General features: G+C 40.0%; 1 protein-coding gene across 1 annotated transcript in view; it reads left to right on the forward strand.

The window, feature by feature from the left end:
- The first annotated feature begins 9,777 nt into the window (after positions 1 to 9,777).
- The window catches only part of LOC124153272, a 99,605-nt gene continuing 81,679 nt past the window's right edge, over positions 9,778 to 27,703 (forward strand). Inside the window, exons 1-2 of the mRNA XM_046526370.1 lie at positions 9,778 to 9,863; positions 23,185 to 23,361. Of these exons, the coding sequence (XP_046382326.1) occupies positions 9,853 to 9,863; positions 23,185 to 23,361 (188 nt within the window). The 5' untranslated portion in view covers positions 9,778 to 9,852. The remainder of the gene's footprint in view (positions 9,864 to 23,184; positions 23,362 to 27,703) is intronic.

Below are 27,703 nucleotides of genomic sequence, written 5' to 3' on the forward strand. Positions count from 1 at the left end.
ATTATAGGTTCTTTTTAATGCAATGTTTAAATAATTGTAATAATCTGAGTAGTTTCTTGGAATTCTAGTATGTTTTCGTGTGGCATTAATGTGAAAAAAGGTCAACCTCCTATTATGCATTAATTCATTTATTCAGTACTACACTACTCTTTAGTGTAGTTTCATTAGTAGTATGCATTAATTCATTTATTCAGTACTAGTACTCTTTAGTGGTACACTAGTACAATATTTCATTTAAACGTCAGGCTATCATTGTGAATCTTTTTAAAGATATCAATTCAATAAATTATGCAGTAATTAATTTCGCTAGAGCTTATTTCACTCGTTAATTCTTTTTTCATTAAATTAGGAGTGAATTTATTTCAGTCAATATGTAATTTTGTAGACATTGGATAATGAATTATTTGAAGTGCTTCATCCAGTGCTGACTATATAAATCTCTCTTTAGTTACTCTTGTTTCATATTTTTTTTAATATATAGGGGAAAACCTCTATACGGTTGTTATTTGTATTGTTAGCACAAGTGATGTTTCTTATTGCAACAGGTGACTCTGCATAAGGCTGTTGCACTGGAGAAGAGGTGCATCCAAGTGTGTATCAAGAGCCGAAGACTGAAGAAACTGAAGAAGCAAAAGGCCTGGACCCATGTTGTATTCATCAGTGGACTGTGAACTATTTTAGTGTGCTTTTTTATTGCTGTGGGCTTCATTGTAATTTTTTTATTGTAATGTGTTGTTTTTTACAGCATGGAGGGAATATAGGCAGGAGAGTAGGAAATTAGATTCTTAAGTCGTCGACATGTGTATCTTATCTACTAGGGGATGAAATAGTACCGACTTCGTCCTTAGATGACATAGGTAGGGGCAGTAAATCAGGTCCGTATTATTTTCGACATTAAGGATCGCTGCGATGATGGGTATCCACTTTAGATTATCATTGGGTGTATCGTAGGTGTGTGAATGTTGTTTGGTATGAGTGAGTGAGTGAGTTTGTATGCTTGTAGTAGTAGAAGTAGTAGTAGTAATAATAGTAGTGTTAGTAGTAATGCTAACACTAACTGTCCCTTCCTTTACTGTCAATCCCTCCCCCACCCTCCCTCCCCCTCAAATCCAAACTGCTCCCTCTACGTGGAGAGGGGGAGTAACAGAGGAAAGTCTATACCATACCATTGGTAATGTGAATGAATTGTTTATTTGGGTTAATATCTTGATTGGTGATAATAGACTTTCCTCTGGCTAAAGCAGTGTGGTATTTTGTGTCATCTAAATGTCTTTGTAGGTCTCTAGTGACAGTTTTTTAGTCTAATTCTATGCATGTTCTGTGTACTTTTTATTTTTTATTTTGCTTTTATTTTTTTCTCTTTTAATGTTTCCTTTTGGACCGTTTGCCTTGTGTATTATTTAATGCTTGAAATACGTTTTATAATTATTCCAATTGTTCACTTTTGTACTTTTTTCCTGGCTTTTACACTTTCTATGTATGCACCAATTTTTGGTTTTTAGTTTTTTTTAAATATTTTCTTATTACTATTATCAGGCGAATAAAAGTTATTGCATTTTTATAGGATTTATCTAATTTGCAATATTTATACTATAATTATTTTTCACTATCTCTGGAATCGTATTCCAACGGAGGTTTTAGTGATACATTTATTTTAACTGCTCTCAAAAATATGATAATGATATGTGATAGTATGTTTAAAATAAAGGGACGTTTCCAAATTTGCTTACCAATTGAATATGTTTTTTAAAACAATTTTTTAAACCTGAGTTTTAGTTGGTTGTGGACTATTTTCATGATCTATGTGGTTCATTATAACAATTATGTTTATATTTTGCCGGCCTCGGTGGCGGCGGGGTAAAGTCCTCGCCTGCCAACCCGAAGGTCGCGGGTTCGAGTCCCGCCTGGGTAAGTTACCCTTATCCAGGGCATGGATGTTTGTGATTGTTAAATGTTATCAACCCCGATGTAAAGGCCAAACAGTGCTGTTTTCGGTGGTGTGTGAAATAAATAAATTATCTTCCTGCGTCCTCCTTTCTGTAAGTATATGCAGAATTAGCTGTAAAAATTAAAGATTTGAAATACTGCGCTTTTTCCATTTATTTTTGCCTGATGGCTTTTCTTCAATGCTGTTATTATTTAACCAGTCTGAGCGTGTCTCCAAAGCACTGATGCATCTGAACTATCCAAGCATCATTGTTCCATTTTTCAATTGTTTTTCCATGTTTGCAGTGGCTGAAGTTATTTTTTATGCATTCATGTTGATGGCTTTGGTGGAAAATATCGACATTGCACTATTATTTGAATGGTTTTGATTGGTAAGAAATACATATATTTGTACAGCTTTTGCTATTTAATTAAAAAATTGCACAGTAGAAAGGTAAATATTTCTGACCCCATAATTTGGGTGCATATGTAAAATTTTATTTAACTTTTTTTGTTTTGAAAAATTAAATCCATGGTACCGTCCGCATACCAGTATTTTCAGCTTCATAAGTATGACGTCATGCGTAGGTCTAATTTCTACGAGGTTTCTTCCGCACTATCTGGACAACCATCGAAACTAACCAAAGGATTTTAGATTGCCAAAGTTATGGACGAGGTCCATAGGTCCCTCTTGTCACCCGGTCGACTTCCAACGGCTTGAATGAGGTCAATGGTCTCTAAAGTATTAGGTGGAGTATACGGACAACCATGGTGTTACTCTCTTCGTTGTTAAGGATGAAAAAGTCAATATAGATGTCCTTAGATCATCATAGACTATCATTTGGTCATCAGCTGTCGAGCAAGGCTATCTACCATAGTGTTACTGAGAATGATTGAAGTTATTTTTAAAGTGTTTTACCGATTCAGGTAGGTTTACATGAAGTGTTGAAGAGGTATTTTGGCAGTGCCCCTTCCCTTCACTGTTCCCTCTTATAAATACGGCATCAAATTGCTCTCGAGTTGATTTCCGATAGGGAAATAATCAAGGGGAAATAGGGAATGGGTAAGACGCCGCTATTCGGTAGCGAGGAGAATATGAAATTGTAATAATCAGTAGTTTCTTTCATTGCTTCAAAATGAAATTACTCCGTAGTTCTAACCCAGTTATTTAACTCGAAGTTTGGTTGAATTGGTGAGGATGGAGATAAAGCCACGTACATGCGAATTTCATAATGAGGGGGTGAGAAGCCAAAAATGGATACAAGTGATTTTTTTCTGGCCCACTACGAAAATGAGGGAATGAAAACGAACGAGTTCAACTAGATAATATTTAATAGTGCATTTTATTTTCCGATCAGTGTCATCTACATCTACAAAATACCCTGCGAGCCACATCCAGGGTGTTTGGCAGTGGATGAGAAATCATCACCATGCAGCATGCAATTGGACTCCCACATGCACACCACACGATCCAATAAACATCACGCACACTGAAAAATTGTACTACCACATGCCGTTTTAAATAAAAATAATATTGAGTAACATGCCATATAGTATACATAAGTTAGTAGGCTACACTACAAGTCATCTAATCTATTTATGAGTGCTAATGCTGCCGTTATAATCTCTTATTGATCGTGGAAAAGAAGACATTCTGAATCTGTTCGTTCTACAGGCTATCTCTCTTATTTTATTTGTATGGTCTGATCTTCCATAGTATGTTGGCGTCCGTAAGATATGGCTAACTTCGTTAGAAAAGACACTGCCCCTGAATTTATCTAGAAGGTTTAGTCTATTTTTCAAACTAAGGTCTGACAGAGGTTCCCATCCGAGTTTATCTAAGAGGTCAGTGACACTAACAAGGCTATCGTAACGACATTTCACGTGCCTGTCAGCTCTTCTTTGCACGCATTCTAACTCTGTCATTAAACCTTTTTCATGAGGGTCCCAAACACTGGCAGCGTATTCTAAATGGGGTCTAATGAGAGAGGAGTGGCTAATTTCTTTCATTTTGTCGTCGCACTTTCCTAATATTCTTTTAACAAAACCCGTTTTACGATTAGCTTGACCGGTTATTTACCGAATATTTTTATTCCACGACAGATTACAATTGAGTCTCTATAACTCCTAGATATTTCACGGATTCGTTCGTTAGTACATCTATATCTTTGCTGGAACAGATTTCTCTGAAAACCACAGCGTCGTCTGCAAATAATCGTAGCTTACTGTGTACTATTTGACCAATGTCGCTTTTATAAAGAAGAAATAGCAGTGGCCCAATGAGACTACCCAAGTGTACTTAGTGACTCTAACCTCGTTGGGGACTGCACCATCTAGTAATACTCTTTGCACGCGGTCGCTCAAAAGTTCTCTTATCAAGGAAATGGCATCTTCATCTAGGCCATAAGATTTCAGTTTTATTATAAAATTTCCGTGGGGAACTTTATCAACTGCTTTTTCCAAATCAAGAAAAATCGCGTCCGCTGGAATGTTGTCTTCTCCGGAGACTAAAATATCGTGGGCGAGAAGCGCTAACTAGTTTGCGCATGATCTACTTTTTCTAAATCCATGTTGAGTTCTCATTAACAAGTTATGCGCGTCTAGGTGTTCCATTACTGAGCTGACTGCGATGTGTTCAAGGGCTTTGCACGAGATGGACGTTAAAGATATCGGTCTGTAATTAGATGGCTGTTCCTTGTCTCCTCTTTTGAATATTGGCGTTACTTGTGGAAGGTTTACTCGGGATTTCCACCGAGTCAGGTTCTCCAACTCCATCTCGGCCGACGTTTCGATGAACGAGTTGTCCATCTTCATCAGGGCATGTCGAATCTTGGAAATCGTCCGCCTTATAAACGGATGACGGCGGTATCAACCGGGGCAGATGATTGGTCGAGAAATTCCCGCCTTTTTGCTCGTTCCTCACGAATGCTCCTCAGCACCGGGTTTCATGAGTGTAGCCAGTGTCACGGTTCATGGTGGTGTCGAGACGAATTTCAATGGCCTCTCTTGCCGGTCCTTCCCAAAATTTGTCTATCCAACAAAAGGACCTCGGTCTTCTCCCAACAGATGGCGTGGTCGGAGGAAATGCTGTGGTCGGCTACAGCCGATTTTTCACGCTGCCCGAGTCTGAAATGTCTTCGGTGTTCTTGTTTACATGATCCTCCCTGTTTCTCCCAGGCCCCATTTGCATGGTAGATACCCGGAGTCTAAAGTCCACAAGGGTCCTTGGCCGTCACGGGTTGGCCTCTTAGTTTAGGCGGCGGGCGAAGATAGGCTTCAATTCCATGCCTCTTGAGGATTCTGGCCATTTTTCCTGAAACGGTGGATACGTAGGGCATACCAGCCCTGGCAATGAAACTTTCCCACATACACCTAAAACGTACTTCTATCACTTGCTTATTTATACGGTCTAAATGCCAAGTTTTCTTCCTCGCAATTAGATTCCTATTCATACGGACCCTCCCCCGGATTTCTATCACACCCTCGAATCTTTCTCTCTCATCATGAATGATGCATTTCTCCCTTGCGAAGGGCCACAATCCTTCCATTCCGTCTCCTTTAACTGATCCCCTCTGAACCTCTTATTCAGTCACCTCTCTCCTTGTTATCTTATCCATTTCACAAAAAGCCTGTGTTCTTTGAGGTGTATGGCTCAAGTCGGGTTTTTAGACAAAAATATGATACATGGGGGACCCGGGGCAGAATGGGGTATCAAATTCAAAACATGAAAAAACAGGTACGGAATGGTTTCAGAAAATTACCTCTCATTTTTAATTGACCTTTTGAAATGTACTGAACAAAATAAAATAACACAATGGAAAAAATCTTAATTATATATTATTTCCCCAAATAAAAATAATATGTCATTTGCCCCGTACTGCCCCAGGTATGGGGTTGAATGAGGTACTGTGAAAATGGATTTCAAAAAGAAGATAAATATGTGACACAAAAGAAAAATGCAACTTGTATGTTTTTTTTAATTAGAATGAATTTTTAGGTGCAATGCACTTTTGCTAAGTCTTTTTGGAAGCCTCAGCACAACATTCAATCACATGTACAGAATCATCTGCTTCGCTGTCCACTTCTCCTCACGAGTTGTGAGCCGATTCCTACAAATGGAACCAGCGACCCCGCCTTCAGCTGATTTTCAATGAAAATCGTCGCAGTATAAACATAAAAGAGTTGTTTCTTCATCCCATCATTCTTTTTTCTTTCATCTCCGTTTCGCCCCATGAATACGTTTACACTTACCTAGGGACTGACGCTCAAAGATAAAGTTTCTTCAGACGTTCAATTACATTAAACTAACGATAATAATTAGACGTAATTTAAACACATACCAATAATTATTGTAATTTAAACGCTTGAATATGACTTACCATCGACTTAAAATCTTTAGCAGTTAGAAAACAACGGCTAAAATTCGAACAGCTCACAGTGTAAATGTTAACAGTCAATTAACTGAACCAACATGGCTACAGAATGAACATGAATGTGGGGGGTTTACGATTTATAATGACCGAGCGAAAGTTTTTTTAGTTTTTTAAATGCTGTTTTACCATAGCCATATGCATCTGGTAAAATTAATCTTTTATTAAAGGCAAAACAAAACTATTATATGAGCATTGTATATTTACCTGGTATATTATGGTGAATGTTAACGAGGGAGAAATATATTTAGTCGCATGGCCTCGTTAGAGCTAAAGTGGTAAAAAAATGCGAGGAACTAATTGGTTAACCTAGTTAATCTGCTCGGGAAGTAATATTCGTTGTAGTCAAGTCAGGAATTTATTTTGATACTCATTGAAAAGAGGGAACGAAGTCTATTCGCTCGAAATCGTTTCCTGTTTCCTTGCATCGTTAGGTAATTTTTTCCTTTACTGAACGCAAACATGTCCACAACGCGGCGATGAGCGATCGATTAATTCCGAATGAATGCATTTTGGATTGGAATAGCATCGAAATATCATATCGTCACAAATATCAATTTCGGTTTGCCATCCTCGTTATAGCTTATTTTTTTCGTGAAATTCGGATCTCTCTGCTCGTCAGGGACGCGAGTGACGACTATTGCAAACACATTTGAATGGGCGGTATGTTGTAGCGTTACATGTAAAGACTGACTGTGGAATCCTCATTTGTAATATTATCGGTGATACCTTCATAGCAGCAAAAGCAATATTCGTGAGTAGGTCTACTCACGGATATCACCATGATGAAGGGTTCTCCGGTTGGTCTCTGGATATGTTGTTAAAGTAACCAAATCACGTGTTGAAAATGGAATGATAGTTAAAAATGAAATGAAATCGACTTAAAAAATAATATAATGGCAGAATACGTGCTGAATATTTAAATAGCTGTGACTACGTAACGAGCTGAGCGAATTGTGTATAAATTAACATTGGAGCTCATGTGTGGAGCACTAACTTCCTTCGTCGACAGCACGTAAGCAATGGCAATTAAACCAAAGAATTACTACGGATTGCAAAACGTTTCCGCGATGCATTCATATTTACTATACGAAGTTTTATTTCAATATTTTACATGAGAAAAGTTCCCCAATGTAGGCTTTCAGGGAAAATGTAGGCTTTCCTATTGTAGGCTAATGTTCCAAGCTTGCGATAACCCACTGACATGAGTTACCGCGTAATTCAATAATAGTTATAGCTTTAAATGAAAACGAATAATACTATATGTTTATATTAGCGGTTCATTTTCTCTAGTGGACTGCAAATACAAATAAACACTCCTAGTCGCAATTGTTTTCCACACATTATTCGATACCTTCTACAAAACTGGAATTTATGAAAATATAATTCGAGAAGTCGACTGGAATTGCTTACTTGAAAATAAAGGATTTCTCCAAGTATTAATAGAGTTTCCGAACATGTATGATACACCAGAGAGGTTTAATGCCATATCCACGAACTACATAATGCAGTATTTATCATGTGGACTTCAATACAAATTATTGCCTCTATAAGCAAGACTGTTTTTCACACTATTTAGATTCAGTTTATCGGCACAGTTTGGGGCCCATCAAAATTTTTCAATAAGCATATTAGAATCAGCTGATACGAAAAAAATAATAAGAGGTGACACAAAAGCACTTTCCGCATGATTCACTAGTGTTAGTTTCACCTGTTCACAGCTGTTCCATCCTTAAATTCACCATCACCTCCCCCTGCTTTTTCCAAATATGTGGATGACACATTATGAGATTATACCATTATTATGCATGAAAGTAAAGGTAATGTCGCGACGTAACCTACATTTCCTAAACAAAGAATAAACACTGAACATTACGGAGTCATATATGTGCTATAAAGCTATCATTAGAAACGCAAGCTACTAGATCATTCAGTCAAGCCATATCGTCACGAATAACACTACCGAAGAAGATTAAAGCGTCAAATTAAAATTTACAGACAATATCCCAATTTACTTTTATTTCTATAAACGACTGCTTTCAATTTTGACATGAAAAAATAAACAGACGCCGATCCGAACACCATTACGAAGAACTTCAAATATCTTTTGTTTTCAATGCTTACTTTGCATTCCACTCATCTTACGTTGGACAACCGAGCGGATATGGGTATTATGTCCATATTTATTCCCAATAAATATTAATTATTATTATGAAATAATGGCTTAACCCACCTGTCCGAAGCAATTGTGGAATATATCAGAACAACAACAAACCTCTGATTTCCAGAATAAGATTTTCTAAGCGTATTATAAATATCCAAACATCTACATCAACATCTACATAATACCCTGCGAGCTACCTCTAGGGTGTTTGGCAGGGGGTGATCAATCACCAGCATGCAGCATGCATTTGGACTCCCACATGCACACCACACCGTCCAAAAAACGTCCCGTATACTAACAAACTATACTACTATATACTGTTTGAAATAATAATTGAATTAAGAAACATACATTAATTATTACATAGGTTAGTAGGCTACACTACAAGTCATGCAATCTATTTACGAGTTCTATTGCTGCCGTTATAATCTCTTATTGATCTCAGAAAAAAATGACATTCGGAATCTGCCTGTTCTACAATCTATCTCTCTTATTTTATTTATTCCAAAGGTTAATTCCAATATATTTTATTCCAAAGGTTATATTTATATTTTTTTAAATGTAAATAAAGCCAATACTTAATTTTGCAAGTCAACATTCGGTAGAATACAGAAAAATATATAAAATCTCCTCTCCCTCATAGGTTGCGAAAACTGTTCAGAAAGTTTTTCATACTGGAAAAGGCGGAGTTTCCAAATTGCTCGCGCGAAAAATAGTGCAGTGCTATTCCGAAGAAATTTATTACACCCAGTTTGGGGAGGATTAAAACTATTGTATGCTTTCGACTTATATTAACTACATCAGCTCAAAGATAAAATTTTGGTGCTAAAATGATGTAAAATGTACTTCCAGTCATGTCTTTTTTTGAAAAATTCCCCCGTTTGCCTGAGAGGGGGGGGGGGGTCGCCACGCCAGGGCCATCTGGTACTCCCAAAGCATATTCCTAAACAAATGCCATTGATTCCCCGCTATCATTCAGAATACGGGTCGGTGTAAAGATGACCTACGAAATGGAAACCGCTATTTATTGCGACCCCTTATCGAGAATAGCAGCGTTTTTTATCTCGTTGGGTTTGCCGTATTCAGCGTGTGGATAGTGAGTAATCGCGCCCACGCTTTCTACGAGAGGCTTCCGCCGGATGGGGAGAGGGGAATCCCCCGGGAGGGGAAGCCGGTTTTGGCGGTGACCCCTCCCCTCCCGCTCTGATGTGAGGCCCCACTCCCCTCTCGTTCGCGCCCGCGCGCGACGGAGTCACTGCCAGTCGGACGAAGTGAGTCTCGGAGCCGTGCTCTCTCGTGTTCTTCCTTCGTGGGTCATGCTTCGCCAGCAACATGCTCAACAGGTGAGCGATGTGCACACGGCACACTGCCCCCTCCTCCTCTTCACGCCCCATTGGATCTTCAGCCTCTCTTTATTTTCTCGTCATCCGCACTCGACTGGAAAGCTCTCTCTCCTCAGCCTGGGTGCTATTTTAGTCGCGTCGTTTGGGGGCCGTCCGCGTTAACGGAGCTGAATTGGACCTGTTTTTCCAAATATCTGTAACCGTTACCACTACTCGATGTATCGATATAATTCAAGACTAGAGTGTCGAGCGTAAAAATTAAAATTTACTGACAATTTCCCAATTTACTTATATTTCTCATGACGACTGTTTTCAATTTTGCATTATATTTAGGTGGATCTTGAATGCCGCATATCTCACGCTAAGTTTTCCCTCCGAATACTACCTTATTAATTGCTAAGCTGTTAATCCATAAGCCAACCTCAAGAGTGTAGGCGCGAGAGCCCACCGAATTCGTACGTTGCTGCATTCCGTTGTGTTCGGTGTTTCCTTCCTCGGCTTTTGCGTGTTTTTGTGGCCTTCAGTCGGATGCCCATGGAAGCAACACCTTTTGCTCAAACTTATATCTTCCTTTTTTATTTATATTTTGAAATGAGAGTGTAATCATACGATGTGTAAGATAGTGTCTCATTCCAAAATGTGCCTTCGGTGTATTGTAACATCGATCCTATGTGCACTTAATCACCGTTTATTTGCTCCTACTTCTGCTTTCTTATCGGATTAATATTCCTTTTCCTCTCCTGTTTCCTTTCCTTTTAAATATCGTGCGCATGCGCCGGTCGTGCCTCCATATACGAACAGAACGAAAAGAGGAACTGTGAGCGAAGTTTGGAAATTACGGCGAAAAACCTGTACCCGTGGCCGAATGCCCGATGGGAAGATGAGGAATTGGGGATGAAATCCCGTTCAAATGTTGCGCGGAAAGAATTTCAGTCGCAGAAATTCTTTTCGGGTTGTCATCCAGGTGAATGTATCTATCTCCAACTTTTCGGCGGCTCACTCTGCTATCATTTTCAGAGGTGAAGAGTGCTCAGGTTGAATTGCGGGGTGAGCTGCCGAAACTTCGTCGATGGAGCCATTCAGCCAGTCGGCAGAAACGCAATAACAATTTCTGCATATCCAATTCTTTCCACGTTTGTTTTTCGCTGGATTTCAACCCATATTCATCCCTTCATACCCTAGTAGGGCTTTCTGCCGAACGAGCAAATCAAGACACCATCCTTAGAATCGAATCATGTGACCATATCGATACTTTTAGCCATCCGATTGCATTGCATTCCGACGGTATATTTCGTCCTCCTTCCTCTTCTGTACGAGGAATCTCGCGCTCCGCATCGTCTGACGTCATCATGTCTGTGGAACCACCGCTCCGCGTGGATTCACGGACACGCGGAAGCGGTGGGAAGCAGGTTTCGTGCGCCCAGTGAAACGCCGCCTTTTTTTCTTTCACCTTGCGCCTCCTCGCTGATCGGAACAATTTTTTTCAGCTCGTATTATTCAGATTTGATTGGGACTGGGAGGATAAGTCCCTCACCTCCCTTGCGACAGCTTTTGTGCAACAGAAGGCACAATTCTCTCATCGCAATAGGGTGGTTTCCTATTATTTTTTTATTGTCTTAATCAAAAGATTGTAACTCCTGGAGTACGTATTTCACGCTTTTAGATTTTTAAATGACGATATATATTTTTCGCGATTAAACGAAAAGTGAACATTTTCTAGCGCGCGAAAACGCGATGGCTAAGTAGGAATGATGGGAAAAGTCCGTGTGACGTCGTTCTGGTTCCCGCTCCCGCAAGTGAGGTGACCTTGGGGCGAGGCTTGAGCGCTGATACGACGCAGGCTACTAGCAGGTAGCTGAGTACCCCGCTAGCAGGTAGCGCTTGGTTTAAATAAGGATTACACTGGACGGTATGAAAATCGGCCCTGACACCATTCCTGCTGATTCTTATGTAAAATGACCTCCTAAATCCGAATATGAACTCCGTTTTTCACCATCACCCACCATTTTCGGGGGAGCTCCCCCCCTCCAATTTTTATGACTTTTCGGTCATTTGGATGAATTAAAAGGATTATTTTATTATTGAAAAATTTTCTAGGGGTTGTGAGGGGTGGAAAATTCTAAAAAAAATTAATATTTATGGTAAAGAGGTAGAGGAGTATGGTAAAGTACATCTATGGATTGGCTCTTGAAATATCCGATAGAGGGGCTCTTGTCATAAAAGTCTTTAACATCAAACTTGAAAAATGAGCTAGGAGAGGGAGACATTCAATTATATATTTATATATCTAACGGAACAATACCAAGCATTCCACCAAGTGGCTGATAGTGAGGGTTACTGTTTTTGGGTAACATTATGTTCTTCTAGAAACTTCAAATAATGACGTTTTTGGTGTGTTTCTGGTCTTAAAAAAGCCATTTCAGCTTTCACAACACATTGATTCAGTTCAAGAAGTCCAATAGCCCTCACATTTCCCGCAAGAGTTTTCAAGTGAAACGCCCAGCACTGGACATGTATATGACGTTAGATAGTACTTTTATAATGTCAGCACTGTTGTCACGCAGGGGGCAGAGTCTGTTGTGAACGAAACTACATTTTGATGGTCCACACTTTATTTAACTAAATTTCTACCAAGGATCGAGTACACTCTGAGTCTATGGCCCTCTGGAAATCTTTAAAAGCAGCAATGAAAAGTTTGCAGTCTCCCTCAATCGAAACCACTTAAATAGGACTACAAATACGCACTGAACCTTTCAGTCAGTGGTTTCATCGCTAAAAATCTCTATCTTTCTCCCTTTCTCACTACCTCTTTAAGTTTTACTTCATCTTCCTCTCCGATGTTTTTTAAATGGACATCCCACGAAGTTTTATAATGAGGAAAATACCTACCCCAGGGATATATTTATCCGCCCGCTCCCTAACAGCCGGGTGATAAACTTTAAACTAAAATATATTAGCTTTCACAGAATGTGCCTTTTTTTGATTGTTCTTTCCCTTCCTAAGAAACGCAGTCACAACTTTAGGCATAATAAACCTCCACAAGTATTTATGGATGACATCAAATGAATCTCTCCTTTCCGCCTTTCCCACTTTCCACAATACGAGTTGGACCTCTTACCCCCTCCTTTTTGCTGTTTTCTTTCGAAGTTCTCCAAGTGATACAACTGAAAAATGCTCCAAATTCAATACAGCTACAACGAAGTTACCGACATGCATTTGTGTGAATAAGTTTGTCGAGATTATTATTATAGTATTCTTATAACGATTTAGGTAGGTTTGCATGGAGTACTACAGAAGTGATCTGGGAACCTCCCTTTCCTTCCAGCGCTGCCTTCTACAATTCAGTCTAAGGCCTAAACCCTTTCAATCTATCTAAAAATCTTATTCTCCTCCTTCCCCTCCTTCGTTTACCTAACATTCTACCCTCTAACGACGTTTTCAACATCCCCTCCCCGCTAAGTACTCCCTTCATCCACACCTTCTGTCTCCTCCATATCTCATCTAAAAGCTGCCTCTCCTCACCCACCATGTCCAGCACTTCGTCGTTCCTCCTTCTCTATGTCCATTTCGCCTTCTTCATTCTTCGCCACAACCACATCTCGAATGCCTCCAATCTTCTCTCGTCTTCTTTCCTCAATTTCCACGTTTCCGCACCGTTGAGAGCTACACACACCGGTATTAGTTGCACCTAAACCCCCTCCCCCAGCCTTAATTCCTAGCTGCGCCCCTGTATCTAATATCTCCCCATCTCGCCTGGACTTCTCCTCGTGTACCTTCGCCATTTGTGATTATTAAACCACGTGCTTGTGATGAATAATTTTTTTCTCCTGCAAAATTCTGCTGATTTCTCTCCCTGTAGTTCCGCATTCCTAGTCCAGAATCTCCTATTTTCTATCTTATCGCTTACCTGGGGCCAGATTCTGGTTCTTTCTAGCTATAGTCGACGCGATTTGTCGAAAAGATTGGCGAACGGTGACTGGATTTGTATTCTCATTTTCATTCGCTAGCTATTTCGCCAGAAATGCTTCGCTTCGTCCCTCTGGCGGCGAAAACGTTATTCTCGTTCTGTCCGTCGAGCATGTAGTGAACGTAAACATCAGCCAAGAGCGAATTTTGCTAGCGACGACAGTGAAGTCGCTCTAGCGACTTGGCGAAAGAATAGATGAGAGAACGACTCGTGATTTAATTACAGCTAAACACCATTATTTTGTCATATTTTTGATCCCAATTACTTTAATTGTTATTCAAATGCCTGGCATACAACCTGTGTGTTGTTTTATTCGTCTTGTTGTTCTACGTAATTCAATAGATGGGCTTAAAAGTGGGTTTGCATTTGAATGAACCGTAAAGCTTTTGTCTGGCAAGCGTTTTGTGTTATCGTGAGAGTGCTGTTATTCTGATCATATTAATTTGTTGGATTGCCTGAGAAAACTTGTTGTTTCGGCTCTGATGCTCGTGAATGGTTCATCGGAAATATTAAGAAAGGGACTGACCGGAGTTTTCTTATGTAAGAGCTTTTCTTCTAGTAGATGAAGTAGTGGTGTGATGGATATCACGGTCATCTACCAATCTCAATGCCATGAGATCAATTCCTGCCATCGTATCTTTTTTTCTCTCCTCCACAAGAATAAGGTTCGCATACTATGGTTTTAATCTTCAGAGGTAAGTCACTTTAATTTGCCAAAATATTTCCTACGCACAGGAAAATCTATCATTAGTTGTTCAGCTCATATAAAGACTTACTGAATTTCACCATTGGGCTTTATATTTATGTCCGGCGGAGCTCTAGGCAGCATAAGATGTGTAGTAAGCTGTTATGCCGCCTTTGGTGTTTATCCAACATCAGCAAATTATGTTTATATGAGAATATTTGACTTTATTCCTTAACTATTCTTCCATAATATCTTATGCTTGCCTTACATAAGTTCATTAGCGTACGGAAAGGTGCTTATAATTTTCTTCCGTAAGTTAATCATAGGAAACAGATATCTCTCTTATTTTGTGCCATTTGGGTTAGGTTAAAATTGAGAATATCAACCCATAAGTTTCACCAGAATGACTTTTGGACTCATCGTTTACATCTACGAAAAAGATGAAAAAGAAAGAGATCGGTTTATGTTCAAGTATGGAAAATGACTAATGAATAAGCAATATTGTACAAAAATACTTAATGTAGCAATTTCATAGTCTCACTCAATAAACAAAACATGGCATAATATATTTTAGAAATATGATTTGAACTTACCAACAAGCTTGGCGCTCTTCAATTGTTTCGGGCTGCCGAGGCAGTGTGTTGATCGCTAAAGCTATCTCGTGCCCATTGACTTATGGGTATTCATTATTGCTTACGTCACAATCTAACCATCTGATCGTTGGATTATTCTTCCTCATAGAATAATCCTCCAAGATCGTTAGAACATTAATTGCTTATGCTTGGTTTCTCTATTTAGTGGGCCCTTTTCGCTTCTATAGCGTTGAGGTGTTTTTCCCCGTCCCGTCCCTTCCGCACCTTTCCTTTCCCAGAGGCGTCGTCGGGCTCCTATCGCGGCGGCGCCTCTTTCCTTTTCCCTTCCTCTCCAGCCTCTCCCCGGGTGATCGGGAGTATAAGCCACTGGCTTGGTTCCCGGCCCCGGTGCGTTGTATCCTCGAAGGGCTCCCCTGAGCCCTCACACGTTGCTTACGTCATAGTATTTCGCCAAGAGAACGAAGTTACCCGAACTGAAGCGATAGGCGGGGCGAAATGAACGAGAATAATCGCGAAGAAAATTTTCGCTTCGCTTCGAAATGCCGTGGCCAAGCGAAGACCCGGGCGAAAGGAGAACGAGAATCACCGCCCACTGTTCTATACCTACCACACGCTTACCCATCTCCCCGTTTAATATTAAAGCTACCCCTCGCTGGCTTTCCTCCCCACCACTATACTTAACCCTATAACCATCTCTCCAACCACCATCCTTCCACCTCACTTCGTATAATCCTAAGATATCTATCCTCCCTTTATCCATTTTCATATTATCTAACTTCCCCGCCCTCATCATTGTGCTCACATTCCACGTCCCTACATTTAGAGCCGACTTCTTCTTCTCCATCTTCTTTGTCTTCTTTTCTCTTTCTTCATTGCTGCTACTGCTGCTGATGATAATTCACTACAAGGATTTCGCATGTTGACGATTCCAAGGGCCTTGATGACCTCGCTGCCATGAACGACATCCGCCCTTTGTGGACAGGACCCGTTCGATGAGATTCCGTGGTTCATTTGCTTGTACTACATATTTCAGGGGAGAGATAGTTGGTAGGGTTTCCCACTTCTATTCCAACAGTGTTTTTTACGTGACAACATCACGTGGACTACCTTTCGTCTGGCTCCTACCCTTCGACCTATCTGGCATGGGTGGCCCTACCGGGAATAATTTATAATTAATACCGCCAGCGCAGCCCTAGGGGTTATAGGAACTCGCAAGCCCTTCCACAGCGACAAGGTTTTAGAGTCTAAAATAGATTCTAGATGTTTTAGACCCGACTTTAGACATTTAGACCAAGGTCAAAAGTCGGGTCCAGGTTTAAAATTTAGACCAAGAGAAATGGTGTGTCGAGTACGAAAGCGAAAATCAGCGCTCGTGTGTGGACACCGGCGTTCAATGTGGACATGCGCACCGCTCTTGTGAACACGTTTCATATTAACACTTCAATTGAGCATGAAACCCTCTCACTTGCCAAACCACCATTCACCATTGGCATTCACTGAACTACTAAGGATTCATAAGGATTTTGCGATATATGTGAGGGAAAAAAGAGAATATTTGTTCTGCGCGCGCGCAACATTCCCCCTCCAATAACGCTTCCTTCCCTACTTCGGTAAATCCCCTGTTGAATACAGATACAGATCGCAGGTAGTTTTACACAGTTAAGACATTTTCTCCTGCATTTTTGTTGTGATTGTTTTTGCATTGGTGGTAATATCCCAACTATCGTATTTCTGTGCTCACTTGTTTTGTTCTTCACCGAAAATTTTTCCTTTTAATAAACCGAAGTTTCGCCATGTTTTTCAACACGTGTGGTCGTTCTCATTTTCTCATTTATAATTCCTTGTTGATCTCTAATAATCGTCCGCCCGATCAATTATTTATATCAATTTTTGATTAGCTCTGCTGGAATATCATCTATTCCTGGGGCCTAATGCTTCGGCAAAAACCCTGACCCCAGAGAGTAGAGATAGAAAGAGGCATCAATTGGCGGCTGAAATCCTTTGATGGACTTCTCAGCACCGCATTCCGACACTGCGCTGCTTGCCCACAATGCCGTCTGATTACTGTGTGCGAGGAAGCGCTGCTTTTTCAAGTAGTTTACCGTGAGTCCTCTAAAGCTCAACTCGCGCTTGCGAATTTTTTTAAGCGTATTTACGAATGTCGACCTTCACCAACATTCTGATGCTTAGGAAATCTTTATTTACTCTGGATTATATTTTTTACGAATCGAATTAACTTTTCCGAAAAGTGTCCGACTCAAATATTTTCGGGCTAGTGATGGTGATGGATATCAATGTGATAATAATTGATTCTGTATTTACATATCTGGATTACCCGTGAGACCTTGGTTCGTGTAAATATGCAGCATTAACCATTTTGCGGTACCACGGTGAAATAAACAGCCTGAAATGCCTTTTTTGAACATAGATAGGTCATCGTAATCGGTAGGTGATATAATATTATCGCTTTATCGTCCCTCTAATTTGTCTACGAGCTTCAATTCAATTTTTAATGACAGTGAGGAAATTTGCGAAGAAAATATACATGAAAGTTGCCAGGAGGCAAAAGAAGATTTCAAATAGACTACATTTTTAGTGCAACATAGGTTTAAAAAACAGATAAACGTCTGCAAATGCTACCCAGGGGAAGATATCGTTAGTGATCATAATCTAGTGATGATGAAATATCATCTGAAATTCAAGAAATTAAAGAAGTCAGCGTAGTACGCATGGCAATACGAGAAACTAAATGCGCCAAAAAATCAAAAGGTCTTTCAAGTAGCAGCGTAGAGCAAAAAAGGATTAGATCAGACTAAGAAATCAGCGGAGAAAAGCTGGTCAAGTATCGAAAGAGGGCTTCAGGAGGCTGCTGGAGAAGTTCCAGGGGGAAGAAAATGTGTTAAGCGGATCGGGTTGATATGATGGCTAGAGTGTTGGCTTCCCACACCGTGGGCTCGGGTTCGAATCCTGGCGGTGGCAGAAAATTTTCAGAGACTGCCCGATCCCTGCTTGAATGTTGTGTGGAGGACATTTCAAGCGCAACACTCCGTCCGTCGGATGGGACGTTAAGCCGTGGTCCTCTTGGCGCCTTTCGTTAAGAGTCGACGCCGGGTTTCTCTCCACCCTTCCTTACCTATCCTTCCCTCATGGCGCAAATGAGCTAAGTTGTCGGTCGCCTCCTTCAAATGCCATACCAAAATGTGTTAAGAAAAAGCCTTGGATCAGGGGTGAAGTCCTAGACCTCATAGTAATGCCAATATTGAGCATGGACAGGCTTGCTTCAAGAGAATTAGGAACGAGATTAGGCGCAAAGCGAGGAAAGTTAGAGAACATTGGATGATGAACGGATGCGAGGATGTGCAAAATAACCTCGTGCAAGGGAAAATGGAAGCGGTCGATATAATAGTGAGGAACAATTTCAAGGAACGGAGTAAAAGATGGAATACAATAAGGGACAAATATGGAAATAATTTAATTGAAAGTGAAGACGAAGCCGAGAGATTGAAAGAACATCTGGAAGAATTGTACAACGGAAGCTATCGATAGTGATGTGAAAGGAAAGTGAAGTAGAAAAGAATGACATGGGAGCCAGCATCTTAAAGCTGCGTTTACACTGAGTAATACGCTATATAAACGAGTTACATATAGCATGATTAACGAAAAAGTTGCAAATCCGTGTAACATCTTACACGTAACATTGTGTTATATGCCAAAAAATCGTGTTGTACAAAAAGTTTTTGGTTTCCGAAACGAAAATTTTGTTTAATAACATAAGTGTACACGAATTTGTAACTTTTTCGTAAAACATGTCTAATGTAACTTGTTTATATAACATGTTACTCAGTGTAAACGAAATTTAAGATAGGAATTTGACGCTGCAATAAGAAACCTACGAAAGCATTAGGCCCCAGGAATAGATGATATTCCAGCAGAGATAATAAAAAATTGATGTAAATAATTGATCGGGCGGACGATTATTAGAGATTAAAAAGGAATTTTAAATGAGAAAATGAGAGCGACCACACGTGTTGAAAAACATGGCGAAACTTCGGTTTATTAAAAGGAAAAATTTTCTGTGAAGAACAAAACAAGTGAACACAGAAATACGATAGTAGGGAGATTACCACCAATGCAAAAACAATGACAACAAAAATGCAGGAGAAAATGTCTTAACTGTGTAAAACTATCTGCGATCTGTATCTGTATTCAACAAGGGATTTACCTGGTGACTTCGAGAAGAAAATCAATATTCCTTTACCCAAAAAGAAGAGAAGAGTAGAGGAGTGCGAATATTTTATAGAACCATAAGCTTGACGACACATGCGTCGAAGATTCTGACAAGAATCATGTACAGGAGAATGAAACGAAGAGCGGAAGAATTCCTGGATGAGGACAAATTCGAATTTAGGGAAAGCAAGTCCACAAGAGAGGCAATTTTGGCTCTTAGGCTGCTCACAGAGAAGAGAATGGAGAAAAACAAACCGAATTTCATAGCATTTGACGATCTAGAGAAGGCATTTATTAATGTGGAATGGAATTCAATGCTTAAAATTCTGGGAGAAATTGGAGTGCTCTACAATGATTGTAGAATTGTTCAGAGCTTGTATAAAAACCAAGAGCCAGTGATCAAATGTGGACCTAACTGCGCAGAAGCAAGAATAGGAAAAAAGAGTGAGACAAGGGTGTGAACTGTCTCCCCTAATTTTTTATGTTTACATAGACAAAACCATCGATGGAATCAAGTAGAAGGCTTTGGGAGTCAATAGCCACTGAGAAAAATTAATATGTTGTAATTTGCTGACGGCATAGCAGTCATAGCCAAGGCAGAGAAGGATTTGAAGAAGACTTTGACAAATATGGAAAGGACAATGACCAGATATCAGCTGATAATCATCAAAAAGAAGATTAAGATATTAGTATGCAGCAAAAGAGAGGAGGTTAAGACAAACAACCTAGGAGAGCTTAAGCTTGAAGAGGTGAAAGAGTTTCCTTACCTGAGAAGCCGAATTACCAACGCGTGTACGAAGCAAGTAAGAAATAGTGGAATAGCGCAGGCAGAGAGGGCGTTCTACAAAAAGAAGAATCTTGTTACAGCTGAGAGTAGGTACAAGCACATTAGTAAGGAAACATTTCATCAGATGGAATATATTTCTCATTGAGCCTTGGACGTTGAGAGAATCAAACAAGTCAAGAGTGGAAGCGTGTGGTGCTATTGCAGAATGTGGTGCTATTGAAGTATGATGAAGATAAAAATGGATCGATCGTGTACCGAGGAAGTGCTAAGAAGAGTTGGAGAAAAGAGATTTCTTCTGAAAATCTTAAGGAGAAAACGGGAAAAATTGGTTGACCATATTATGAGGCATGATGGCCTGATGAAGACAATCGTAGGAGGACAGGTGGAAGGGAAGAAGGGCAATGTACGGCCCCGAATGAGTTACATAGGACATATTATAAAGGATGTAATAGAGAAGGAATGCGTCGTTTTGGAAAAGGCTTGCCGATAAGAGAGAAAAATGGAGAGTTGCGTTAAATTAATCATAGGATTGTTGGCTAGTTATGATGATTTTCCCTGCGGTAAAATGTACGTGTACTTCGCCAGGCCGCTACTCTCCTCGTTGTTCGAGTGAATTCCGCGATCGTTGTATAGGCCACTCAAAGCCATGACGTTAATATTGACAACGAGAGAAATTAAATATCATTGAGACAGAAAAACATTTCCATCCGAGGTTGAGGAGGCGTTTGAAACAAAAAGAACGACGAAATGCTGAGAAGAGTGGGAGGAAAGAGAAGTCTCCTAAAAACCTTAAGCAGAAGACGGGACAACTTGTTTGACCACATTATGAGGCATGATGAAGACTATCGTAGAAGGACAGGTTGAAGGGCAAGGGACGGCCCCAAATGAGTTACTTGCTGTCGTCGTCAAAATGATGTGCCGCTGTGATTTATAAAATAATAGATTATACCTAATTCTAAAGAAAAGTTTGTTCTAAATTCCGATTTATTTTTGTATTATGAAAAATTCAATAATGTAGACACGCCAGTGCAATAAATGAATCCGCGCGAAAACGTTTAAATATTATCAGTCCTACAGTACAGTCCCAAAAGGAAAAATAAAACTGATAGAAACACTTTTTAATTAATTCTTAATTTTTTATGATTCATAATGTATAAAAATATCGATACATATTTGTGAATGTAATTAAATTTTATTAGTGCCATGTTACCACACGGGGCCGCGCAGGGCCACTACCAGTTCTCGGGAAGCAATTACCGGGGAAGGCGTGCAGGTTCGTTGAGCCTGCTCCGGCCGCGGATCAGAGAAATACAATGTACCTACTCAACCCATTTATTATACATGTAAAGTATTTGCTTCCACATTACATTGACAATACAACCGTGCTTAAAGGAGTAACAATAGTTCTTATTTACGAATCCATGAAACGTTATCCCTCTACCTCTAATGATAATAAACCGACGGTCATCTGTTAAGCCTTCAATTCAAACAACACAGTATCATGCATTGCAGCATAAAAAGACTGCTACTTCCAAACACCGTCGATATCGGACCGTGACTTGGGAGCACTGCGATTAAGACATAGCAGTGAAGCCATGGCGATATTAGCAGCACCGGAACGCACTTTCCTTAACTTTTTTTAGAAGTGAGGTACTACTCTGTTTTTTATTGCAAGTTATTACATTTTTTTTGTTGTGGTTACGAACGTATATATTAGATATTTTAAGCAAAAAGACTGATAAAAGTTTTATTTGAGTATTATGTCTTTTGTAAACCACCATGACATTACTGATGAATATAAAACTAATAAACAATATTTACTGGGTGTAAATTATTTAAAATTGTTACCTTGAAATAATTTAAACCCAGTAAGATTCCTCATAGTTGCGATTGCAAGTGCTGCTGCTCTCGTCTCCTAAGTCACCAAACGGATAATGGATTCCATGAATTACTCCACCAAACGGTCCTTTAATTCAATAGTAGTTTTCTATGTGGTTGGCGCCGCACCAAAATTTCATCGCAACATAATCCAGAATGACACTCGTAATATTTTATTGATTCGTAGGAAATACATTCACTGGTCTACCACTCGCGGATTTTCAATACTGCGGGCTAATTTTTTAATTTTCAGAATGAGAACCCCAGCCTTTTTTTAAAACCACCTCAGCATTTGACTGGGGTTTTATATGGAAAATCCTCTAAACCCGACTTCAAACCATCCAGTTCTTTGATAATTGTCGGAAATTCTTTGACAACCTATGAACCATCTTATCCTCTAATGCCAACAAAACTCCGCGGAAGAATTCCTTATCGTTAATAATGCAAGCGTTTAAGATTTTTGTCTATTTTTTGGAGGGATAGGATATGCATATATAATTTGGCGAGGACGTCTTACGTGTCTCAGCTTGTTCTTTATTCAAGAAAATAATCGCTGACTTGCCAACTGTGTACCCTTGCAGAGTCACTCAAAAGTGCTCGCTAAGTTTGAGAAAACCACCGGGGAAATATCATTTGCCTGGACCTGGAACCCTCAGAAGAAAAAGCTGCAGAGGCAGATACTTGGTAGATCCAACTCGGGAGATCCGGAGTCGTATCCCGGTCGAGGCGAATGATTTCTCCTCGGTGGAATTTCAGCATGGCTGTGGGAGACGCCTTTAAGGTATTGCGTGGCCGCTGGCTGGTCATTTTCTTGGACGAATCCATTCGCGGGGTCGCCCGCCCGCAACGGGCTCTTTGCAGTTTGACCTTCTGGCGAGGAGATCCTTCTCCACATAGCAGTTATTCCGCATTTCCTTGTGTTGGCTCAAATTCGGATGGCCTCGCAGATTTAGCGAACTACGGGCGTTGTTTGGAAGTTGAATAAGGGACCGCCTAGGGCGCGCGAATTACGGTTCACTTCCAGTGCTCACATCTCGGGAACGGTTCATATCCGTCGTGTCATCGTTGTTGCTACGACCAAAGCATGACTCATTGAACGATTCATTTGGTGATCCGGCAGCTCTCAGAACTTTGTTGATTTTTAATCGGATGTACAATTGAAGAGACCTGTGACCATCTTGCAGGCTTTCCAGCGCAGAGGATTACTACAGCGCGTACTCAGTGCCCGTGGGCAGCGATGACGACGATTGGTCGGAGGGAGGGTACGAGACAGCGGCGGCCGAGGAAGATGGCGCCGCGCGCAGCATCGCCTTGGACGTGAAGACAACAGCCAGAGGGGAGGAACGCACGGAGCCCAACGGGTGAGAGCGAACACTCATCAGATGAGGAGCACATAATATGTGGAGTCTTAGAGAATGGAGAAAGAGTCAACCTCAAGGTATACCCGACGGCTGCGCCACGTACGGCTAATATTGGTACTGCTTCCATTTTCTAATTCCCGTTTTCGCAATAAATAAGACTTATTGATGAAATCTTGTAGTCTACCAGAAAGGTTGACTCTTTCTGTGGTTTTCTTTTGATTACATGCTGTGGAATTGATGAAAGGTAGTAGTCTACCAAAAAGGTTGACTCTCTCTGTGGCATTGTTTTGATTACATGCTGAGGAATTAATGAAATGTAGTCATAGGCGGATCCAGGGGGGGGGGGGGCACGGGGGCACGTGCCCCCCCCAGACCCTCAAAAATATGCAAGATTTTTAATACGGTCCCATTATGATTGCGTTCGTTTTGTATTACGAGGTACCGTTGTGCCCCACCCAGAACAAAATCCTGGATACTGCCTTGCTTGTGCCCCTCCCAGAAAAAAATCCTGGATCCGCCCCTGAATGTAGTAGTGTACCAAAAATGTTGACTCTTTCTGTGGATTAGTTTTGATTAAATACTGAGGAATTGATGTCTATAGGAAATAGTCTACCAAAAAGGTTGACTCTTTCTGTGGATTTGTTTTGATTACATGCTGTGGAATTGATGAAAGGTAGTAGTGTGCCATAAATGTTGACTCTTTCTGTGGCATTGTTTTGATTAAATACTGAGGAATTGATGAAATCTAATAGTCTACCAAATAAGTTGACTCTTTCTGTCGTATTGTTTTTATCATATATAAGAAGTAACTGATGAAATCTAGTAGTCTACCAAAAAGGTAGACCCTTTCTGTGGATTTGTATTGATTACACACTTAGGAATAGGTCTCTGGACAAAATTTTAATATCCCTTCAAATACTAACTAAAAATCGTAAAATATAGTAAAATTGTCCTAAAGGCCACTTTAACGCACTTATTTTACATATTTTCTTAAGAATTTACAAAAGAAATGACCGAAACAGTTCCAAAAAACACCCACTTCAAAACGTAATTCCATTGGCCAGCCGGAAAGTGACGTCAGCTCATGCAATCGTGTGGGAAATCCAGTGGCGTTGCGCATTGTCACCAAATTTCTCGGCTTATTTAACGACTTTAAGTGAGGTTTTATGTCTTATATATCTTTCGGAGGTTTTATCGTAAAAAGCAAACGCCACGGAACCTGGTTTCACCAAGGCTGACACCGGAAACTTGCCGAAAATGACAACGGCAGCAATGTTTACTTACATAAGCAACAGAAATTGCTACATGCATGCTGAAAGCCGGGGAGTGAAGATGCATAGCTATGGAAATATAATACCACCGGCTCTTGTAAAATACATATTAGATGTGTTTATGAAATTTAACAATGAAATTACATTTATTAGGGTCGGACGAGAATATTACGCTGACGACGCCATATGTTTACATATGTTTAGACTGCCATTGGTTGCGTGCAAATTATGCACAATCAAAACGAATGCATCGCTCGAGCTCGTGTGTGCCCCGAGCACAACCTATTCTGTGGAGGCACGAGTTTTTGAGGAGGACGGTGAGGTGGAAGTTAACAGCCTTTCTTGCAATGATTGCATAGCTAGTTCTGAGAGCAGTTCAAGTATTATGTAAGTAGGGCTGGGCAAAATTGTAATGCACAATACCAGTGACTTGGGAGTTTGAAATCTAAAACAGTATTTGAAATACTTTTTGAAAAAAAAAAAACATTTGTAAGCCGGCCGGTCGACGGCCGACAGGGGATTCGGTAATATTTTTACACCTTCCCTAGGTATTTCGCTGGAATCCTCATTCCATGGACAGGTGAAACTTATTTCAGCTCCAAAAAATGTCCTCAAAAAGCAAACCACGGCATCACCTTATTCATTAATCTCCAGAATTTTCCCTACATAGTGAGCAACTGACTTTTTGCTGCTGAATCTAGCCAGAATCCAATCTCCACTTTGAATGTTAGTCGCCGATTTTGTTAAGCTTTTTCGACTCATGCTATCTTGTTTCAGGCATTAATACCATGTCGTCTACATCCTCCTCGTCAGAAGATATATCCAATGCCCTATCATAATCAATCAACTAACTGAAGTAAGCTATCTTTATCAGATAAACCTTCAAAATAAAAGTTGATGAGAGGACTCTAATTAAAAGACCTAGTTTTATAAACTTCGGTGTTTTGCAACATTTATTTCAGAAAGTTTAACGCAAGAACTGCCAGACAGAAACTAAAAGTTTAACGCAAGAACTGTTTGACAGAAACTAAAAATTCAATCCATACTTTTACCCCAGGTAACGTGGTCGCACTTGCCCCGGAAGGTAGGAATGAACGGTTACGACGGGGAAAGTGCGACCCCCCATCTAAACTAAATATAATGACCCGAGTTCCTAAATTTAAAGTAAAGCAATGAAAGCCAATCCATGAAGAAGAGAAAACAAGATATAGTTCTTACCTAACACCTCCGATGCGTTGATTCAGAGGGAACTGCGGTTTAGCCTCTCCTCACAACCAACTAAGACTACGAGATGAACGGACGGGTATATTTCCCAAGCATGTGGAACGAGAAATTAAGGGATAAGTATTACAAAGTCGTTGGCTCTGGTTTCATAACAATGTGTGGAATATGTTGCACGACCGCCACCTGCTTCGAGAACGGAATTGCGATTTTCCTGAAGGGGGGTCGCACTTACCCCACCTCACCTCATGGAAACTGAGAGATCTTAAAAAATATTTAACCTGTTTTTGCTCGTAAGGATAGTTACAAATAGTACACGAGAAAGGTATGTTTTAAAAATATATATTTTATATTTTAAAGTAAAACTTCTCAAATGTTGCTCTATATGGTTGCATTAGCCTCCGCGAGGAATACAATTTTTTCAAAAAGTGTCGGACAGAGATCCCCTCGAAGTGGATAAAGCCAGCAAGTGAAAAAACTTTCCACTGGTGAAGATGAGTAGGTATAGGATTGCGTCAAATCTGATAAACAATGCGTTAATATTAGAATTAATTTTTTTCATTCATTCACATTCGTCGGCATTTTCTCATCCGAATCAATCTTCGTTCTACGTCTTGGGTGACCGTATGAAAATATTTATTTGGAGCATTTCTAGTCGTATTTCTGCACTTAGGGTGCGATTCATAGACGACACTGAAATTGCTCACTTTACAAAGTCTCTCTTTACGGTAAAGTGAGGCTTTAGCTAAAGTTCGTTTCAGAGTCGTTCCAAGGATCTCACTTTATAAAGTGGAACTTTAGCTCCTAAAGTCTCGATCATGCATTGAAATTTTTGAGTGTTGGCAATGAACGCTGCGAAAAAGTGAAGAAAAAGATGACACACGATATTAAATGCGTACTTGTTTACATGTTTCTGGCGACTGGGTTTTCGTGTTGTATTTTGCTAAGACTTATTAAGCTGTATTTTCTCGTTTTCTCATATTATGTGCAAATGTAAATGAATACTGCGTCATTGAAAGCTTTTCCCCACTAGCTTTTTTGTACGTTAATGACTGAGTTGGCTGAATAAAAGATCACTTTTAATTAGCTTCGTGCATTGGTAATGCCCTTCGATGTTCCCAGCGAAGTAAATATTCAAATGCTGATGTTTTCACGTCATTTTATGATCATTTTCTATGATTAACTGCATACGGTTGTTTGGACTACATGTTAGTCGAAGTTTGATGGTGTACGTTCATTGAAGGTGGGTGAAATAGTGAAATTCTCTCGCGTTAACTTGAAACTGCCAATTAATTTGAAGATTTACCGATCAGTGGTAGTCTCAGTTGGACGCATATTTTGAATGAGGTATGGGTGTTTGTTGAATTCTTTTGTGCTTACCAATATTTTAATTCTTGGAATGTTGACCTAAGGGGTTATATATTCTAGAGAAATCGACGAGAATGTACAGTCAAGAATATCTATATCATCAAAACCAATGAATGAATGGCCACGCAATGAAACATGTTGAATGTGAGAATGGACTTATATCAATAAATATCTCTTTGTCTACTTTAAAAGATGCCTCGACATATGTGAATACCTAACCCGAGTATCCATTCACGAATTTTGTAGTAAAAAATGTCAGTGAAGTCTGTGATGCTGCGTAAATAACATTTCATAACAATCCTACATCCTCGAGAAAACATTGTTTTGCTGCTGATAATATGGCTATGAAGGAAAGTACGTTTTACTTTTTATTGCTGCCTTTCATGACGAGATCTTATATCATCATTGTAAACATGCAAATGTATAGTCGAAAAACGAAACAGAAACTCGACTCTAGTTTCACAATCACAGAAACATGTTAA

This window comes from Ischnura elegans, chromosome 2 (assembly GCF_921293095.1).
Source record: "Ischnura elegans chromosome 2, ioIscEleg1.1, whole genome shotgun sequence".
Taxonomy (NCBI): Eukaryota; Metazoa; Arthropoda; class Insecta; order Odonata; family Coenagrionidae; genus Ischnura; species Ischnura elegans.